Here is an 18,965-nt window from a genome sequence, read left to right as displayed (position 1 = left end):
ACAAGAAAAAATAATAATGCATGTCTAGAAATCCCCCTGCGGGAACGCCTAGTTCCTTCATGGAATGTTGTGCCAGCATTATTATTATTATTATTCTCCTTCAAAATAAAAAAAAGTGTGTGTCAAAAAACTAAGTTAGCCCATTGTGATTTCCAAGGAGCGATATAACCATATGCCGTATGTACCACTTGAACGTAAGTGATTTGCCTTCGTTCAGAAATGCTACGCATGTACAACCGGGAAATTTGTTGCCATCACATAACCTCATTTTTGTCCCAAAGATTTATCCAAAGCCAAATAAAAAGACCGAATGTTGTGAAAATTGTGATTTTCCCGGTGAAATTGAGTGAATGGAGAGACAGTGGAGATATTTTCTAGTTCTAGTATGGATAGGGTATACAATATTCTGTGGTGTTCATATATTTTCAAGTGGATTCCTCCTGACGAGGGTGGTGCAGAAGGAACGGACATCGTGTGTGTCCTTTCCGGATGCTTGCCCTGCAAATGAGGTTGGTTTATTTTTTATCACCCCAGGTGATTACCTCATATGCTAATTGGGCTGTCTTTATATTGCAGACACACTGTACTTCAGGCACGAGAATAAATCAGTATTTGAACAATGTTAACTTATCTGACAGTATTTGTCTGCCCAAGAAGAGCAGAGTGATTCTGCTGGTAATAGATGCTCTCAAATATGACTTTGGAATTTATGATCCAGGTAAGTGGGGATTTTTTTTTTTGTGAGGGAGAGAAGAGGAAGGAAGGGTGTTAAAATGATGGGTGCATGTGTAGGTTTACGGAAACCGCTGGCGTATCAGAATCGCATGCCTGTCTTCAGTGAGATGCTGCAGAAGCATCCCAGGAGGAGTAGGATGTTGAAATTTATGGCTGATCCGCCAACAACAACAATGCAGAGACTTAAGGGATTGACAACGGGGAGTTTGCCAACATTTATCGATATTGGGTCGAATTTTGCATCTCCTGAAATTAATGAGGATAATATTATTGATCAAATTGTGGGAAGGAATATGACAGCGGTATTTTTGGGTGATAGTACATGGACTGATTTGTTTCCTGGGAGATTTACCAGGGAATATAGCTATCCCAGTTTCAATATTTTCGATTTGGATACCGTGGACAGGCGCATTGAGAAGCATTTGCCGGATGAATTGAGGGAGAATGATTGGGATTTATTGGTGGCTCATTTCCTCGGGGTTGATCACTGTGGGCATAAGCATGGGCCATTGCATAGGGAAATGAGTAGGAAATTGGGAGAGATGGATGCTGTAGTGAGGAGAGTTATTGATGAAATGGCCAATGATACGATGTTATTGGTAATTGGGGATCATGGGATGACATCAAATGGTGATCATGGAGGTGATTCAGCTGATGAATTAACATCCTTGATATTTGCTTATGCTAAGGGCAATGATCTAATAATGAATGGCAATGGGAATGAGATGCAACAGATTGATTTGGTGCCAACACTTGCTGCAATCTTTGGTATTCCAATTCCCTATTCCAACTTGGGTAGTATAAGGATGGATTTGTTGCCAGAAGTTGAGAAGGTACCACGTATGGAGACCCTTTTGCTGCACATGTGGCAAAATGCCAAACAAATTCAGAGATACTTTCAGCACTATGCCAGCACAAATCTTGGTACCTTTCGTCCTGATCATATTGATGATTTGGAAAATAAATTTCTCGTACTGTCACATCGGGTCAATTCAATCTATTCTGAAGCGGCATTTGTGAATTTTGCCAAAGATCTTCAGGGTCATTTACGTGGTGTTCTCGTAGCATGCCATGAAATTTGGGTGAGATTTGATGCAGAATCAATGACAAATGGCCTACTAATTGCCATACTGACTGTATTTGGGTGCTTCCTGCTGTTTCATAATTTGAAAATACGCCAACTGGAGCGTCTTTTCAGTACTTCCATCGTAACATTCATCTATGCCAGCAATGTCATCTGTATTGTGAGTATTGTGGCACTCAAGTGGATCTCAGCTAATACCATCAACTCTGTTATGCTCTACATGGCTGCATTTAATATACTGATCCTTGGGCTCTTTATTATTCAACATTGGAGCAATATTGTTGAAAATTGGAATGAAATTGGGAAATTTTCCAACACAATCACAAGAATAGTCTATCTTGTACTCGTTATTATCTTCTTTTCAAATAGTTTTATTATACAAGAACCAAAGATCCTAACATACATCCTCACGGGAATGCTACTTCATGTTCTCTTTGAACTCAAACGTGCTTTCTTACCCGATGGCAAAAGACAGATAAAATTACTCACAATTTTCTCTTCAGTCCCAATGCAACTGATTGGATTGGCTACAATTGCTATCTTTTGCCTGAGAATTGCCCATATGTTTTTCCGATGTCGCGAAGAACATGGAAATTGTTTGGAATTTGTGGGAATAGGAAATCCAAATGGTGGTGGTGGTGGAAAAAGTCAGGCAGTTGCAAGGAGAAAATTGGATTTGATTGCTGTTGTGGCAGTTGCACTATTTGCCACCCTTACACGAATTTATCTACGTAGCTGTGGCAATTTGTCCGGATACTCTTGGAATACGATTTTGGCACGATATGGCCCAACATTGGCAACAATATGCACAAGTGGATACTTTTTGTTGTCACCAAAGAATGGGAAAACATCAGGCATACCACAGCTTCATATTGATGCCATGGCATGGATTGTGGGTGGAATTTTCCTTATGCAGATGCTGATACTCGTATTTCGACCCTTAATGATATATGTGGTGCCACAGGGCATGGTAGATGATACTGTGAATACTGGACGTCTCATACCGGATCTATATCGTAGACTCAAGACAATATATGGGGAAGATCGAGAGAATAGAGAGAGGAATAAGATACCTATAATTTGTGGCCTTGGGACAGTCTATTCATCAACGATGGTGTCTTATTTTGTCATCTTTACCATCCTCATGGCTCTTTTGCTCGGTGCAAAGGCAGCCACTGGTCTCCTTGTCACCATGCTCGTTGCAGCTGTATTTATCATACTAACTGGTGTCCTGCGTTATCAAACAGCCAAGTCTCTCGGTGAGTACACAAAATACAGATCCTGCTCAAAAATACAGACGCTTTCTCTCACTTTAAATTCTCTTAACCCTTTAATTCTTTCGCGTCTTTAGGGTAATGTCATGACTCGGGGAAAAAAGTTTTTTTTTGGGTATTTACATTAATTGAAATCTATCTGTTCGTGCACGACATCATAATAGAAGGATGTAAGATTCTTGGCTCATTTTCTCAAGACTCCAGTTAGATTTCAATTAATGTAAATAGCCAAAAAGAAACTTTTTTCCCCGGGTCATATATGACCCTAAAGACGCGAAAGAGTTAAGGACGAGAGGATATCCACTGAATGAAATTCAATGAAATCAAGTTTCCTTTAATATTTTGGCCTAAATAAGCAATTCGTGGTTAGAAAAAATTTTTCCAGTACCTAGGAGTCTTGGAAAACTATGGGACATATATGTTCCAATCGTCCATAAAGGTAAAAAAAACACAAAATTTTCCGGGTGGTTAAATTATTCTTTTGCTTTATTATTTTTGTGAGATAAACGGAATAAACAATTTATTGAAAATGTTATCGATTGTGAAAAGGACCATTGAAGTACAAGTTTAAAAATAAGGCGATGAAACATTGAATTCCAAAGGAAAAAAATATATAATATATATCGTATTAGGGTAAATGTCCTAATTCAAAACCATTTCCAGAAGCTTTAACTTTGACAGAAGATTCAACACATTAAGTTCATATTTTTTCTGAAGAATTACATAAATTTGCTCCTTGACTCTTCTAGAATGTTACAGTTTAGTGAAAATTCTTTAGATATAATTTGAAAACTTCTTAAATACAAGAAAAATACGCGTGCTTCTATTGGAAGCAAATTAATCCAAATGGAGACAAGGGAAAGTTTCTAATTGGAGACAAGCATTGTAAGTGAAACCACGACGAAAGGCTTCCAAAACCTTGTTGAGTTGCTCTTGAGTGCAGGATTTGTTCTTATTCCTGGTTTTTTCTACTTTCCCATCTAAAACAATAAGAAAATCTCTCAAAAAAAATCATATTTCAGGGTTTCCTATTGAAGCATTTGCAGACACTTCAGAAAAACCCTTTTTGTTAACGAAATGGGTAATTATTTCATTTGAAAATTTCACGTGCCGTTAACAATAAAGATTAGCACTTAATTTAACTAAAATTAGCCAGAAAACTGACGTTTCCATTTGAAGCAGGTTTTGAATTACCTTAATTGCCCTAAGCCCAGATAAGCTTATGGTAGCTGATCTTTTTTTACTGTGAATAGAATATAGATGGTATGACTCCGGCACACCTTGTAGATCAGGGGAGACATTCATAACTTCTTTTTGATAGTATCGACTATCAATTCTGAAAAATTTAACCCTTTAACGACGATTGGGTTACCGGTGGCCCAAAAATTAAATTTTTCCTACCGCCATCGAAAATCATGTTTCGCTTTAAAAAGGCGGAAAAAATGATTTTTTCTGACCCCCGATTTTAAACTTTCTCGTCCTTAAAGGGTTAAACGATAGGTCCACTTTTTGTAGATAGGGTACAAGGTAAAAACTTTTGGACACTGACCAAAATATTGTAACAAGTTTTCCTTGAATCAATTTTTTTGGAATCAATTTGTATCTAGAGAAGATATTTTTTTGTTCCAAAAAGTTTTCATTGCAGTTTTGTTACGAAATATATAATAGTTACAATTTTGTTAGAGTTTTCTTTTGAAACCGTTTTGATACGGTGGAATGTCTACAAATTTGAGTTGATTTCATTTTATACAAATTTATTCCTGAAAGTTGGAATAGAATTTGTTCCTTGCTCTTCTGGAATTCTTTTAATGCCTTTTTCAGATCATCGTCTTTATTTTCTCTAAAATCATTTTTAATACATTTTAAAATGAATAAAAATATGGACATAGGATTGGGTGCCGGAAATGCAATTTGAAGTGAATTTTGATTTCATTAAATTGTTCTGATCCAAAAGGTGTGCTAGAGCCATAAGGCATGTTATGCATCCGGCACACATTTTGGATCACCAAAAATTTCATGAAATCAAATTTCGCGTACCTTTCCTTCTCAAAAGATTTGCTTAAGTATAAGCTACACTTTCGAACTCAAAATTGGACTGAACTAGAGTGCCCGCTCTCTAATCCGGATCGGTGTAAATCAGACGAGTTATCGACGGTTACATTCGAAATAATTTTGAGGTCATGTATGCATGTGTGTTCAGCAATGAAAATTAATTATCTTGTGATGTTTTTGTTTAATAAATGAAGTATAATTACTGCATGGTTCATCTTCGAGACTTGTAGACCAGCTTGAAATTCAAATGACCAACTGCAAACAATTGTTTTTCAAGGGAGTGATGGCCCCGATAGCCCTGGTTCATTTACCAATTTCGGAATAAATTGTCATTGTCTTCAAACCTTTTTAATCTCTTTAATCAAAGAACTTAATCACTGTGCGAAGTTCCAATTATTCCATTTTGAAAAATGCTTTCACACGTCAAAACTCAATTGACTTCCAAGACCAGAAAGAATTGTCATAGATCGTAATTAAAATTGACATAAAAGTAAGAATTGAAAAATCCTCTAAACATTGATAATATGGATAATATAGTCGTTCTATGATATATTATCGAAGTTTATTGTGAATTTTGATTTATTAAATCATTTTAATATGTAATGTGCGATAGCAGGATTAAGTTTGTTCTGTATACAACATTCTGCAAACATTATAAAATTGTTACAATACATTTGCAAGATAAGAATTTATATCATGATTTAAAGTTCCCTTTGTGTTCAAACAACACAATAATCGATTGATTTTTCAATTTGTAAACTGGCCTGGAGCAGTTTATTTTTTCTTTTCATTCTGTCGATAAATGGAATAATTGACAAACGATAGAAGATATCGACTTCCGGTTTTCTGTAACCGCCCCATAAGTGAATTTTATTTCCAGAGGATTTTTTTTTCTTTTTCCGCTTATCTTTCCCTCTTTTTCCTTCAAAGGCGTACTTTTTAGTTTATTTTAAAAACGGATCCAACGAATTCAGGGTGATATATATCAGCCATTATATACCAATTAACCTCAATTTATTCCTACTCACGATTTTTCCATGTCAAATTTTAAAGTTTTACAGATCCTTGAAAATAATTTGAGTAATTTTTTGTTTTCTTCATAAAAAATGGGTTAAGTATTTGAATATGTGCATTTCTTAATTTTTTTGGAAGTAGGATAACTCCAAGTATAACTCACAAATTTCTTATTTTTACGAGAATATCGATCTCTGTAATGTCAATATAATTATTATTAGGAGAGACTGGGGCAAAAAGTCACAAAACGAATATTTTATTTTTTTACAAGCTACTCGAACACTTCAAAAATTTCTAATTAGCGCAGTGTTATAGAAAATTTACCGCTCTACAACTTTGCGAAAGTCATTTTCCTCTATTTTGTAAGGAAATACGTTTATCGAGCCAATTTCTAAAAGGTAATTTTGTGACCATTCTCAAAAATGCTGGGGCAAATAGTATCAGACATATGGGGTATTATCATATTTTGATTCGCTTCATTACGGGCGTCCGTAAATTTGTAAAAATACCTAGAGGACATATTTTCATAGAAAATTTATTCATCTACATCTTTGTAAAACACCGTTTTCTCTGCGAGAAAAGTGAAAAAACGAGAAAAGCGCTTTTCAAGTTATTTTAGAAAAAAACACACGAAAGACATTTAACCAATAAAAACAACAAGCGCCGAAATATGATAATGACGTTTCTATTCGCCGTGAGACATCAGAAATTGCTTCGGTTTTTTGTTACTTTTTGCTCTATACGTTTTGTTACTTTTTACCCCAAGTGGTCATATTTTTAATAAAAGGATTTCTGGAGAAAAGAACTTTTGTGAAATTCTAAAATAGATGGCGGATTCGTATTCAAAAAATTCAAATTATTTAGAAAATGTTCACCATTGCATCAATTTAGGAAAATAAGTAGGTAATAATTGTTATCTTCTGCAAGGAAAATATTTAAAAAATAGGGCTAAAAATTTCGATATTTTTTATTTTCTAAATTCCTTGTTCGAATTCTAAGAAACTTACAACATTGAAGAAGGTCTATGGAGGCTATCTATAGAAAAAAATTTGAGCCGCTATCTTTTTTACTTTGCAAGTTATTGAATTTTGAATTTTTCGATTTGTGACTTTTTGCCCCAGTCTCCCCTATCATTTTTTATTTTTTTTAAGACGAATGAATATTCTAAATAGGTTTATATTTCCCCGAAGGCTTGGTTAATATCGTTTTTGGTTTTGTGTGCTATGATTTCGTTGAAGCATTTCTAATAACGGTTTTTCAAGGTCAAAAGTTTAAAAAGATCTAGAGAGCGTATTTTTTAACTGAATCATCTTTGGGTTGGTTGGAAAGGTCTTGAAATTCATGACAAGCTTGAGTCAATTTTAATCAGTTATGAACCGGTTCATAACCGATAAATATTTTTTATCCGAAATTCAATTTACTCTTATAAGGTATTTTGGCCAATATTTTGAGTGATTTATAAGAAGGTTCAAATCGGTTGAGAACCGGTAGACGATAAATGATGCGAGAGTACTTTTTTTTTTACTTCGTAAAGTCTGGGACGCTTTGCCACACTTTTTCTTACTATGCGAATGAATAAGAAGTTTTTGGATTTTAAACTCCTTCTTGACCGATTTTTTTCTAAAATTCTAATAACATTACGGTGCTAAATGTCCGAATTGGAGAGAATCTAATGTAAAGTTTAGTTTGTTTATATGAAAATTGTGTATTATGTTTTTATTACCCATTTAAAATTTTGTGTTTAGATTTAAAGAGCAATTTAGTTATTTTATCACGAAATATGTTTAAGTATTGTGGCCACTGAGCGCTCATTCAACCCATGGAAATGGCCAGGGACATTTCATAACTCTCCTTGCAGTCCAATGCCTTGTATATACCTAAATATTAGTATTATTTTACTGTGACCCAAAGAGTTTCACAATAAAATTTGACCAGTCTGGCTCTTTATAATATTATTTCTTGGTACAATAAATTTTTGGGAAATATTAAGAGTGTAGGGTGCCCATTTCAATATAAATAATAAAACAATTATATCTGAAAATTAATTAAAGAAAAGTAACTTTGATCCAGACACTAAATGAAATTGAAATTTCTTTTCTTACTTCACTGAATAACAGTGATTTAATACTAAAGTTTTCAGTGAAATAATATGCGAAACTTTTTCTGTATATATAAAGTACAAGCGTGAAAACTTTCTTTTACATATTTACTAGATGATCTGCTAAAGGCACAGAAAGAACATTGAATTTTTTTTATTTTTAAATAAATGCAAATGTTTCTGTGGTTTTAATAAATCTTATAAATCTTTCTTTCTGAAAGAGACACGTGAAATTACAAATTATATAAGATTTTTTTCAAATAAAATTGCAAAACATATTTTTCTAAACTTCTAGCTTAAAAACTATTGAGTTTTTGGCTGTTTATTGCCATATCTTTTGAAGGGTTTTCGGGTTCCGCAAAGTTTTGAAGATTTATCTGAAAATTACTTCCCCAAAAAGTTTCCCAAGTATCGTGAAAGTAATGGGTTTTCTGAGTTTCATGAAACTGTTCTTGGATCTTTCATAAATTATTTGCGATTCTGGTTTTTCGCAAACATTTTCTTGAGTGGTCGGAACCCTTTGAAATTTTTCGGGTTTTATAACACATTTTTACGAGCAATAGCCGCAAACTTTCTACGGAGAATTATTTCTTGCACATAAATTTAAAAAAATAGTTAATTCCATTCTAGTTCCGTTAAGGAAGAACGTGGTTGGGTCTTACAATTTCAATTAAAAAAATTTATTTATTGTAAATATGTCATGAATATTTTCTCACAGCTAAAATAATTAGGAATAATATTTTCGAGAAGATAGAGACTTTAAAAATTTCTATCGGTGGCCAGCCAGAGTGAGAAGTGTTAGCTTTAAATTGCTTTTTTCGGTATTTTTTTCGGAAATTTTCGGTACTTAACCGATTCATTACCAATAAAGACAGATGCAATTGGGTTCGCAATTTTAATACCTTCCCAAAAAATCCAAAATTTAACCAAATTGGTTAAAAAATGAGCCTCCCAAAATGATTGACCTTTGATCTTCAATAATTCAAAATGGCGAATTTTCCGGTTATAAGTATATTCGGAAAAAATTTCCGAAAATAAAAGAAATCTTTAGAGCTGTTTTCGAAATAAACCAAGATAACATAATATGCTTTGAAAAGGTTGGGATTGGGAGGGGGGGCCTAAAGTGAAGGGAAAAAGGATAAAAAAAAGCCTGAAGATATTTTTTTATAGGCGGTCACCGAAGATCGGAGGTTGATAACTTTAACCGTTAAAGCTCCAGAGCTGTGAAAAGTTGGAAAAATAGTGGATTTAACTGCTGCTATCTCTCTCTTTGAGTTAGAGCAGTAAAATAGAAAAAATATGCTCTTGTTTAGTTTTCTAAACTCACGTAACTACTTCATATCATTTCAATTTATTCAATAAAATGAATTGATATTAAGATGGTACGTGAGTTTTGAAAGCTGAAAAAGAAATATTTTTTCTAATCTAATAATCAAGTCCATAAAAACCTTGTAAGAAAATTTTCAGTCATATTTTACTTGAAAATTTTGTTTGAATAACTGAATTTTAATTTAAAAAAATGTACTGGTATACAAAATTGATATTTTTGAAAGATATTAGAGAGGTTGTTCCTTATTATTTAAGTGTGCAGTTTTCTAACTTTATCAGCATTTTTTTCCATTTAAGAATGTTTTGTTTTTTTTGTTTTAATCCATTCAGTCAATGTACTAGAAATACTTGAGATAGAATGTTTATATTTTGGAATTAGTTTCTTACACATTAAAAATGATTTTTTTTGGAAATAAAAATAAATTATTATGGGGGCGCTTGGAGCCGCTGTCAAAGACACGTCTTAACGGTCACTGAATTTAAATTCTTTACATTAATTAATTACAAACTATTGTTTTAGATAGAGTAACTACCCAAGTACACAAATTGGCAACTAGAATTCATATCAGGAAAGAGGATGAAGGCCAATTTTAACAAATTCGACGGGATGTCGAATTTGTCGTCCGCCATTTTGAGCAAAAATTTTGCATGACTTTCCGGGAAGCAAGAAAATAATAAAAAATGCATTTTCATCTTCGTCGGACTATTTTTCCCAAGTAATTGAAATACTAAAGTAACTAAAAATCCATTCCTGACAGAAATTTGAATATCAATTGCCCAGGAGTAAATTATCTAAAATCACTCAATTTGCGTATGATGTATAATACCATGGTAAGGAATGGGTTAATTGTTTAAAAATAGTTATAAGGCTTGTCCACAATTCCTTATAACTTGAATTTCTTATAAATTTGAGAAAGGTTTTATTAGGTAGATAAATGTATTTTGTTAAAATTTTGTCAAAAGGATGTTGCTTACCAATTTGACAAAACTATTTCTCATATTTTGTGTGGAAAAAACATTTTACAGCTCGAATTCAAAGAGAGAGCAGTTATATAATCGATTTTTTTGGGTGACCCCAATAAAAAACGATATCTTTGGAAGTTTTTCTTCATACCATCCCCTTCCAACCCTTCCAAAACGATGTTTTTTGTTTTTTTTTTTTTCCAAAACGGCTCCTACGACTTTTTAATTTTTGGATATGTTTTGGAGTCGATCTAGGCGAACATTTCGTATAAACTTACCTATGACCTAAAAAAATCGCCATCTTGAATTTTTAAGGAAAAAGTTTTTCCCGCTTTGAGGCTATATTTTTCAACCGATTTGGATAAATTTGGATTTTCTGGAAAGGTCTTTAAATTTCCACGGTCGCAATCGGTAATGAATCGGTTAAGTACCCGTAAATGACCAATCTTTTTTAAATATTCTTTTTTTCTGATGGTAAAATTGTTACCAATCTAGAGGCGAAACGGTAAGAGATACAAACTTCGGATCTTCGGAGGACCCGCCATAAGTCGACACAAGGAACATTATTATGATTTTTATTTTCCCCTCACCCTCCTCCATCTCCTGCAAAACCATTTTTTTTGGTTTTTTCGAAAATGGCCCCTACGATTTCATTTATTTTTGGATATGTTTTAGACGTGGCCCAGGCAAACATTTCGTCCAAACATACTTATGGTCTAAAAAATATTCATCTTGAAGTTTTTATAGTTAAAGTTTAACATGGTCTTGAAATCAGTAATTATTATTATTAATCGTATCGGGATATTTTTTTGTTACAATGTAATCATATTATGTTATATTGTTGTTGATCCCGTGTTGGAAGAATCTGTGAAGTCCATTGTAGACCGCCCAGGAGCGCCTTCCCGTGATGTGAATGCTTCTTCCATGCTTCCGGAGTGTTGGGCGAAGGCGGTGAATTATACTCCCTCCGTCCCAAAAAAAGTCGTACGTTTGAGAAAAATTCTTGTCCCAAAAAAAGTCGTACGTTTGGAAGAATATCGCTAGGAAGAGACGGTGTAAAGTAGAAATGCTGTGTATTGGAAATATCTTATGTACATACTATCCTCCATCTTCAGTGGTAATATGGAGGTCCACCTACGATTGTAAGATAAGAAAACAATGTCTTAAAAACATCTTTCTTTTGAATATTTTTAGTAAGATTTAAGTACCAAAAGGTTGGAGATAGAAGCTTGGCACCTTCGGCGGCGCCCCCGTAAGTCGACCTTAGGATCATTACCCTACCCTTCATTTACCCTCCCCCCTCCCTAGTCCTCCAAAAACCATATTGTTTTTTTTTTGGGATTGCTCAAAAACACATAGTGCGATTTTTTTTCTGAAGAAGAGGAGGGGCGGAGGGAAACTGGGAACATATTGAAAATCCAAAAGTTGACCTACGGGGGGTGGGGGTCGTCCAAAGACATCAAATCTTTATCTCCAACCATTCAGCACCCATATCACAGAACGTAGAAAAAAAGAGCAAGATTGGTTTTATTGCCCTTTTTGTAAATTTAGACCCATTGTTCTGGCACAACGAAAAGAACTATAAATCCCTTTTTTTGTACACTAAAATTTTAAATGAAATTCTAGTTAATGATGTTAATTGCAATAGAATTTTCAAAAGTTACATATCGACCGGAGCTCTTCGAAAAAAAAGTGAAAAAATAAATCTTCAAGACACCAGTTCCTTATCTTACCGTGGTAGGTGGACCTCAATATTACTACTGAAGATGGAGAATAGTTCATACGTAAAATATTTACTATTAACAAAAACATTCCGTAAAACAATTCCTTAATCCCTAATTTTTCCCTAAACGTACGACTTTTTTTGGGACGGAGGGAGTATTACATTATTGTTACATGTGAAAATTGTCTAAATCAGACATTCAGATCTTTGCACCGGGCGGGACTCGAACTCACAACTGTGAGTCGAGCCGGGGAATATTTCTGCCCAAGAGACAACGGTCTTGCCTATTGCGCCACTGATTCCCCCATATCAGTAATGAATCGGTTAAATATCCGCAAATGACTTATCTTTCTCGCGTTTACATTTTTTGTTTGTCCTTGTGACTCATGCCAAAACATTCTAAATGATTATTTCTTTACCAATTTTTGATTTGTTTTTGTGATTTATAAATCAATTCGATCTCTTATAGATTAGTAAGCACCAAAAGATCATGCGAAAAACTAATTTTCGACCATTTTGAGTTCGACCATTTTGCAAAGCTGAGACGCTTTGGCATATCTTTTTTTGATAAACTTTTCTTCTTAATTTGGCAAAACTTTTTTTTTCCAGAGTATGGTAAAAATGTGAAATATTCCGTTTGTCATATTTATTCAGATATTTCGTACCCTTTAAAAAAATCTTCATGAAAATCTATTTTATTTAAAAAAAAAATGTGAAGAACTCTTTCGTGAAGAAAGTTGCGTGTGTATTTTTGTGCAGGAAGTGTCAATTAATTGATGGATAAATAGTGAAGCCTTCCAATGGACATTGACTTTACTAATTGCCACCCTTTCTACACATCCTTTCCTCATATAGAGTCTTGTCTACAACCAACATTTGCCACTCTGGTGGTTTGGCTTCTCCTCATCCATTTCACCTTCTATACAACGTCCCATCAAACGACACTTTCACAGATAGACTGGCATCCAGCATTTGTGGGTAGAACGGCATACCATGATCATAGCAATATCATCTCCGCATCTTTAGTTATCATCTCAACATTTTGCGGTGCTGTACTCCTTGGCACCATCTTTCCTTTAGTAACACTCGCTCCATTCTTTATCTACTCGGCTCTGCCCAATTTGGCGACATATCATAGGGATATGGCGCCCGAGCGACGTCCTGAGCGCCTTAAGACAAGCAACAATGTTGAATATAGAAAGGTGAACATTTCGAGGGCGGACGATGAGGTCACTGGGGAGGAGACAACGATGAATGTTGTGGAGTATGATATTACAAAGGGCGAGCTCAATTTGTTCGAGAACGAAGCACTCTTCATTGGGGCCATCTTCAAGAGTGCGTGCCAATTGATGGCTCTCCAGGGACTCAGGGTGAGTTTGAATCTGCTGTGAATTTTTTTTTATTTATTTTCTTTTTTTACTTTTCCTGTCTGTCTTTCTTTCACCTTTTTCTTCCTCTTTTTTTTATGTGTGGTAAATACACATCTTATTCCTCGTACCAAAATCATATACCCATGGGAAGGTGAATATATATCGTTTATGGGAAAATTTTGTAGGATGGAAGAGAATCATCGAAAATGAAAAATATAAATCACCGGTTTACGGGTCAATAATTTAAAAATTTCCATAAACATTCTACAAAACACATTCAGAAAGGATACACACAACCAAAATTTTTCAATAAATTTCATCTTTAATGTTTGGTTTTGAGATTTATTCTTGAGCCACTTTTCTCTCTCTATTCAAAGCTATCCTCCATTAGTGCTCTTTTGCACTATATTTTCAGTGCTATGGGGGATAAACAAAAGATGAGGAGAGAATCCTTGTGGTGAGATTTGAGTTGCATCCCTTTCATAAACTTATTCAAAAAATTGTGTGAAAGGATTTTTTGGGGTGTCTGTTTTTTTTCTTTTTCTTTTTTTAATGTGACCCAGCTTAATGAGAAGAATTTATCTGAATTTTGAAAGAGGATCTTATGCAATTTTCATGAGAATATAACCAACACAAAAATTATACATTTATGTATAGACAAAACGGATGTTATTTATTTTGGGTTATTTCTCTTGGGAGTATTTGTTGACTTGGTAATAGAAGGAGAAGACCACGTGGAGTTTTCACATAGTATCCACAAATTGGGTCATTTTTATTTATGTTCCAAGTGATAAAAGTGTGACTTAACTGCCTTCGGTGGCTATTTGACGAAGGTTTTATATGCAAAAGAAAATTGACAGATCAGCATTTAACTCTAGAAATTGCCTTTTGGGTAATTTTTGGCCTATACCGGGGAGTACATTAATGTTGCAAGGTGGAAGCTGGGAAGGTGAAAAAGACATCATATAATGCTCGAACGGCTCGAACTCATTAGTGCTTTGTGGTTGCAGTAAAAAAAAAATCTTTTCATTCCAATCTAACACCACCAAGGATTTTTTTTGTTAAAATAGATCCAGTATTGTAAAGAAAAATTCATGGAGTGCTCAAACTCTTGAAATGGAATGATAATTCACCCCTTAACCGTTAACCCTTTAAGGATGATTGGGTCACCGATCACCAAAAAAAATATTCATTCCCTTATAAAAATCGCCCTGTTAACCCTTTAACGACGAGACAGTTTTCGCGGACCGAAAATCAGCAATAAAAATGGAACCAATATACAAAATCAGTAAAAGCTCTTACATCTAACCTTAGAAAATCCAACAGAGTGTGATTCGGTGTATTTTTTACATCTATGTATTTTTTACATCTAGGAACAAAAATGGCCCAAAAATGTAAGTAATTTTTCTGACGATACCAATGACTGAAAATTTTCACTTTAATGAAAAATATTATTTTTGAGTTATTGTAGTTTCTTTTTCCAAAACGGTTTTGCATAAAAAAAATTGGAAGTATAAAAAATAATTAAAATTAATTTTCATTATGACTATTTAAAAATTCGTCATTTTTAAGCTTAAAAATTTACTATTTAGCAAAAAGCTGGAGACTTGCAAAAAATATCCTAGATTCCTTCAACCTTCTACTTTGCAATTACGTACAAACATAAGAAAAAAAATAACTTTAGGTAGTCAGGGAAAATTATTTTCTTTATGGGACATCGGTGTTCCAATCGTCCTTAAAGGGTTAAGTGTGTTCTTTTAATCACACATATTTTGCCCTTTATTTGGATAATTGGTCATTCCTGAAAAGGGTTTTAAAAATCAGTATTTGAACCAAATTATCCATTTACTGATAGAAGGAGGTAGGGCTATATTGTGTTGCGGCTACATTAAAAACGCTATTTTTCACGTATTATAAAAGGAAGGATCTAAATTAAATTACAGCTACGTCCAACTTCAGTTAGAAATACAGTGGGACCTCAATACAGTCAACCCCCGATAGAGTCAATCTCCATTAGAATCAACAATTATTTTTTTTATTCTAGGGACTCCGATAGAGTCAACTTTTTTTGCATTATTGAACAAATAATATTATATGATTTAACCCTCTAACGGTGTTTTCTTTAATATGCGAAAAAAAGTTCTAAAACAATCTTTTCTAGGATAATTATGATCCAATAAAGTCCCAAAAGCCATCCATTTTTCATTATCTCTTTTAGTTTAGGCGCTAGGTTAGAAAATATAAAAAATTTTTGAAACTCTTTTTGCCTCTAAAATTCACATTTTTAGTTTTTTCAAATTTTTTAAATAAAATATATAAAATAGAATGACATATCTTTTAGTAAAAAATCAGATAACTTTAAATCGGTATTTTTATGAAAATTGGAAATGAGTTTTTTTGCACTAATATTTTTTGTTGCTTTTTCTCTGACCTGTCACACAAAACTGGGAATAGCAACAAAACGAAGAGTCAAAATGAGTTCAAACTTTCAAGAGATGTTTATAAGACTATTACCGAGGACACTATAGCACTTTTAAATAAATAAAACCTTTAATGTCGCTGTAAATGTGTTTTTTGTGAAGACCGCCTGGAGACGGTCTTACCCGTTAAAGGGTTATTATGATGTTTTCGAAATAAAATCCAGTCTTATTGTGCATTAACGTAACACTTTAAACACAAGAAAAAATATTTATGTAAGAACATGGTAATTTTGTGATAAAATTCGTAGGTTCATTAAGTGGTGTAATCATTTTCCAACAAAATAATTTTCTTTATGCGATTTTAAGCTTTTTGAATAATTGAAAGTTCTCTTGTCTTTTCTCTCTTGTCTTAAGATTTTTTGATTAGGTCTATGATCACAATGTAAGGAATTTTGAGCCATCATTAATTTGTAAGTGAATAATACTATGGCAAAAACAGAGAAATATGAACTCGAATTACAAAAGAAACGTACAGGATGCTAGATTTTTTGAGTATAACATAGTGAAGAAACTTTCCTAAATTTATTCGAACTTTTTAAAGACCTTATTTCTTTTAAAAATGTACATGATAAATAATCTTAAAAATTGCGCTTCTAAAGAAAACGTGTAAATTTATTTTAACTTACATTTTAAATTTAAAATATCAGTATCTCAGAAGAAAATTTTGATCAAAAACAAAAATAAGCATCAGAAAATTAAAATTTTTAAGCAAATTCATTAAAAAGAAATCGCTTGCGGGTATGCAAATTTTCTTGATGCATTATACCATTTCGCGCGTTTTTTCGGTCCCGAAAATGTGCATAATCCCGGGACTGAGTGTATTTATTAATAATAAAATTATTCTTAAAAATCATTCCTTAATTTCCAACGTTTGCCTAAACACACGACTTTTTTGGGCCAGAGGGTATAAAATATATGGATTAATTTAATAGAATATTGTACTATCGTGTTGAATTTATCAATGATCTAGTATAAACATAAAATAATACCCCTTTCTATCAAAATTTCACATTTTAATTGATTTTTTCGGACTCCGATAGAGTCAATGAATCCAATAGAGTCAACAGGCCTGGAAATAATTAGTTGACTCCATCGAGGTCCCACTGTATACAAAAAAAAATTGCGTTTTCAATGTAAGCCCACCTCCCTCTACTTTACTGACTTATGTCATTAATATAGTGGGACCTCGATAGAGTCAATTAATTTATTTCCAGGCCTGTTGACTTTATTGAATTCGGTGACTATTGGATTCCGAAAAAAAAAACAATTAAAATGTGAAATTTTGATATAAAGGCGTATTATTTTATGTTTGTACTAGATAATTGATAAATTTAACACGACAGTAGAATATTTTATTTAATTAACCCACAAATTCTGCTCCCCCTGGTCCAAAAAAGCCGTATGTTTGGTCAAAAATTGAAGATTAAGGAATGATTTTACAGAATGTTTTTATTATTAGTAAGTATCTTAAGTGAAAATTACTATCCATGTGATAATATTGAGGTCCATTGACGTTGTTAAGATAAGGGAATGGTGTCTTAAAGATTTCTTTTTTCACTTTTATTTAGAAGAACTTCAGTAGATATTTAATCGTTGAAAATTCTGATGCAATTAACGTTATTAATTAGAATTTATTTTAAACTTTTATGGCATGAAAGAAGAGATTAATAGTTATTCTTTTCGTTATGACATAACTATGGCTCTAAACTTAACAAAAAGAGCAATAAAACCATTTTTCCTTATTTTCTTATTCTCATTTCCTCCCTACCCCTCCCCTTCACCGCTAAAACAGTTTTTTTGTGATTTCAGGAAAACACGTCATACGGGATCATAGGGCTTACTCAAAAAATCTTAAGACAAGAAAACTTTCAATTGATGAAAACGCTTAAAATCACGGAAAGAAAATTATTTTGTCGAAAATTGATTACACGGTTAATATACGAATTTTATCATAATATTGTTTTTCTTGTGTTATAAACGTTACATTGATACACCAAAACACTGATTTTAATTTCGAAAAAGTCATACAATATTATTAGTTCAATAATAATGGAAAAGTTGACTATCGGAGTCAATTTGGATCCAAGTTGACTCTATCGGAGTCCGTAGAGTAAAAAAATAGCTATTGACTCTATCGGGGGTTGACTCTATCGAGGTCCCACTGTATACTGATTTCCTGTAAGTAAAATACATACTCCTATTTTTACCGATCAGCTACCGATGTCCGCCGACCTTTGAAAATTAATAAAATTCACATAGAGAACTTTTCAAGGGTTTCATTATCGAAGTTGCTAAGTAAGAAAACATTCAAATTATTTTACTTGATTTTTTGGCATAATTTATGAATTATTAATAAGTGCGCAGTGAAAATCAAAGGCAATACACCAAGTTAAAAGGCGAATAAAAAAATTTACGAAATATTGAAGACAAAAGGAGAGGAATGTGATTTAATTTGCATTCAAAACAGTTTTTATGAAATCACGAACAAATTGATTTTGTGAATAATTTGGTTCACTTGACCAAAAAAAATCATGTCAAAGAGAAGGAGAAAGATTGTTAATTACCCAGAGGAATCTTTACAATAGCAGTAGCTAGTAGCTGTTGAGGAAAGGATGCTCTTGAGAAAGACATTGTGCTAGTCTAGATTCGTTCTGTGCTACCAAATAAAACGTTTTAGATCGTTCAGATAAATTATAGGGTAGGCTCAAGATTCTTTAATGACACATTTACCCTTTACTGACATAGAATAGCAACACAAATCTGCATTTTAGCAATTTCAGTTAATATTGCATTATAGATAAAATATTTATAGCTCTATAAAATATATTTCTAATTTGAAACTT

At 33.2% G+C, this 18,965-nt stretch overlaps 1 protein-coding gene across 1 annotated transcript in view; it reads left to right on the top strand.

Moving 5' to 3' along the window:
* The first annotated feature begins 249 nt into the window (after window positions 1–249).
* Window positions 250–18,965, top strand: part of LOC129804568 (GPI ethanolamine phosphate transferase 3) — a 40,110-nt gene continuing 21,394 nt past the window's right edge. Inside the window, exons 1-4 of the mRNA XM_055851963.1 lie at window positions 250–509; window positions 577–718; window positions 793–3,078; window positions 13,128–13,642. Coding sequence (XP_055707938.1) covers window positions 351–509; window positions 577–718; window positions 793–3,078; window positions 13,128–13,642 — 3,102 coding nt within the window. The 5' untranslated portion in view covers window positions 250–350. The remainder of the gene's footprint in view (window positions 510–576; window positions 719–792; window positions 3,079–13,127; window positions 13,643–18,965) is intronic.

The sequence above is a fragment of the Phlebotomus papatasi genome, chromosome 2 (assembly GCF_024763615.1).
Source record: "Phlebotomus papatasi isolate M1 chromosome 2, Ppap_2.1, whole genome shotgun sequence".
NCBI lineage: Eukaryota > Metazoa > Arthropoda > Insecta > Diptera > Psychodidae > Phlebotomus > Phlebotomus papatasi.
Note: the sequence above shows the minus strand (reverse complement) of the source record. Positions and strands in the feature narration are given on the sequence as shown.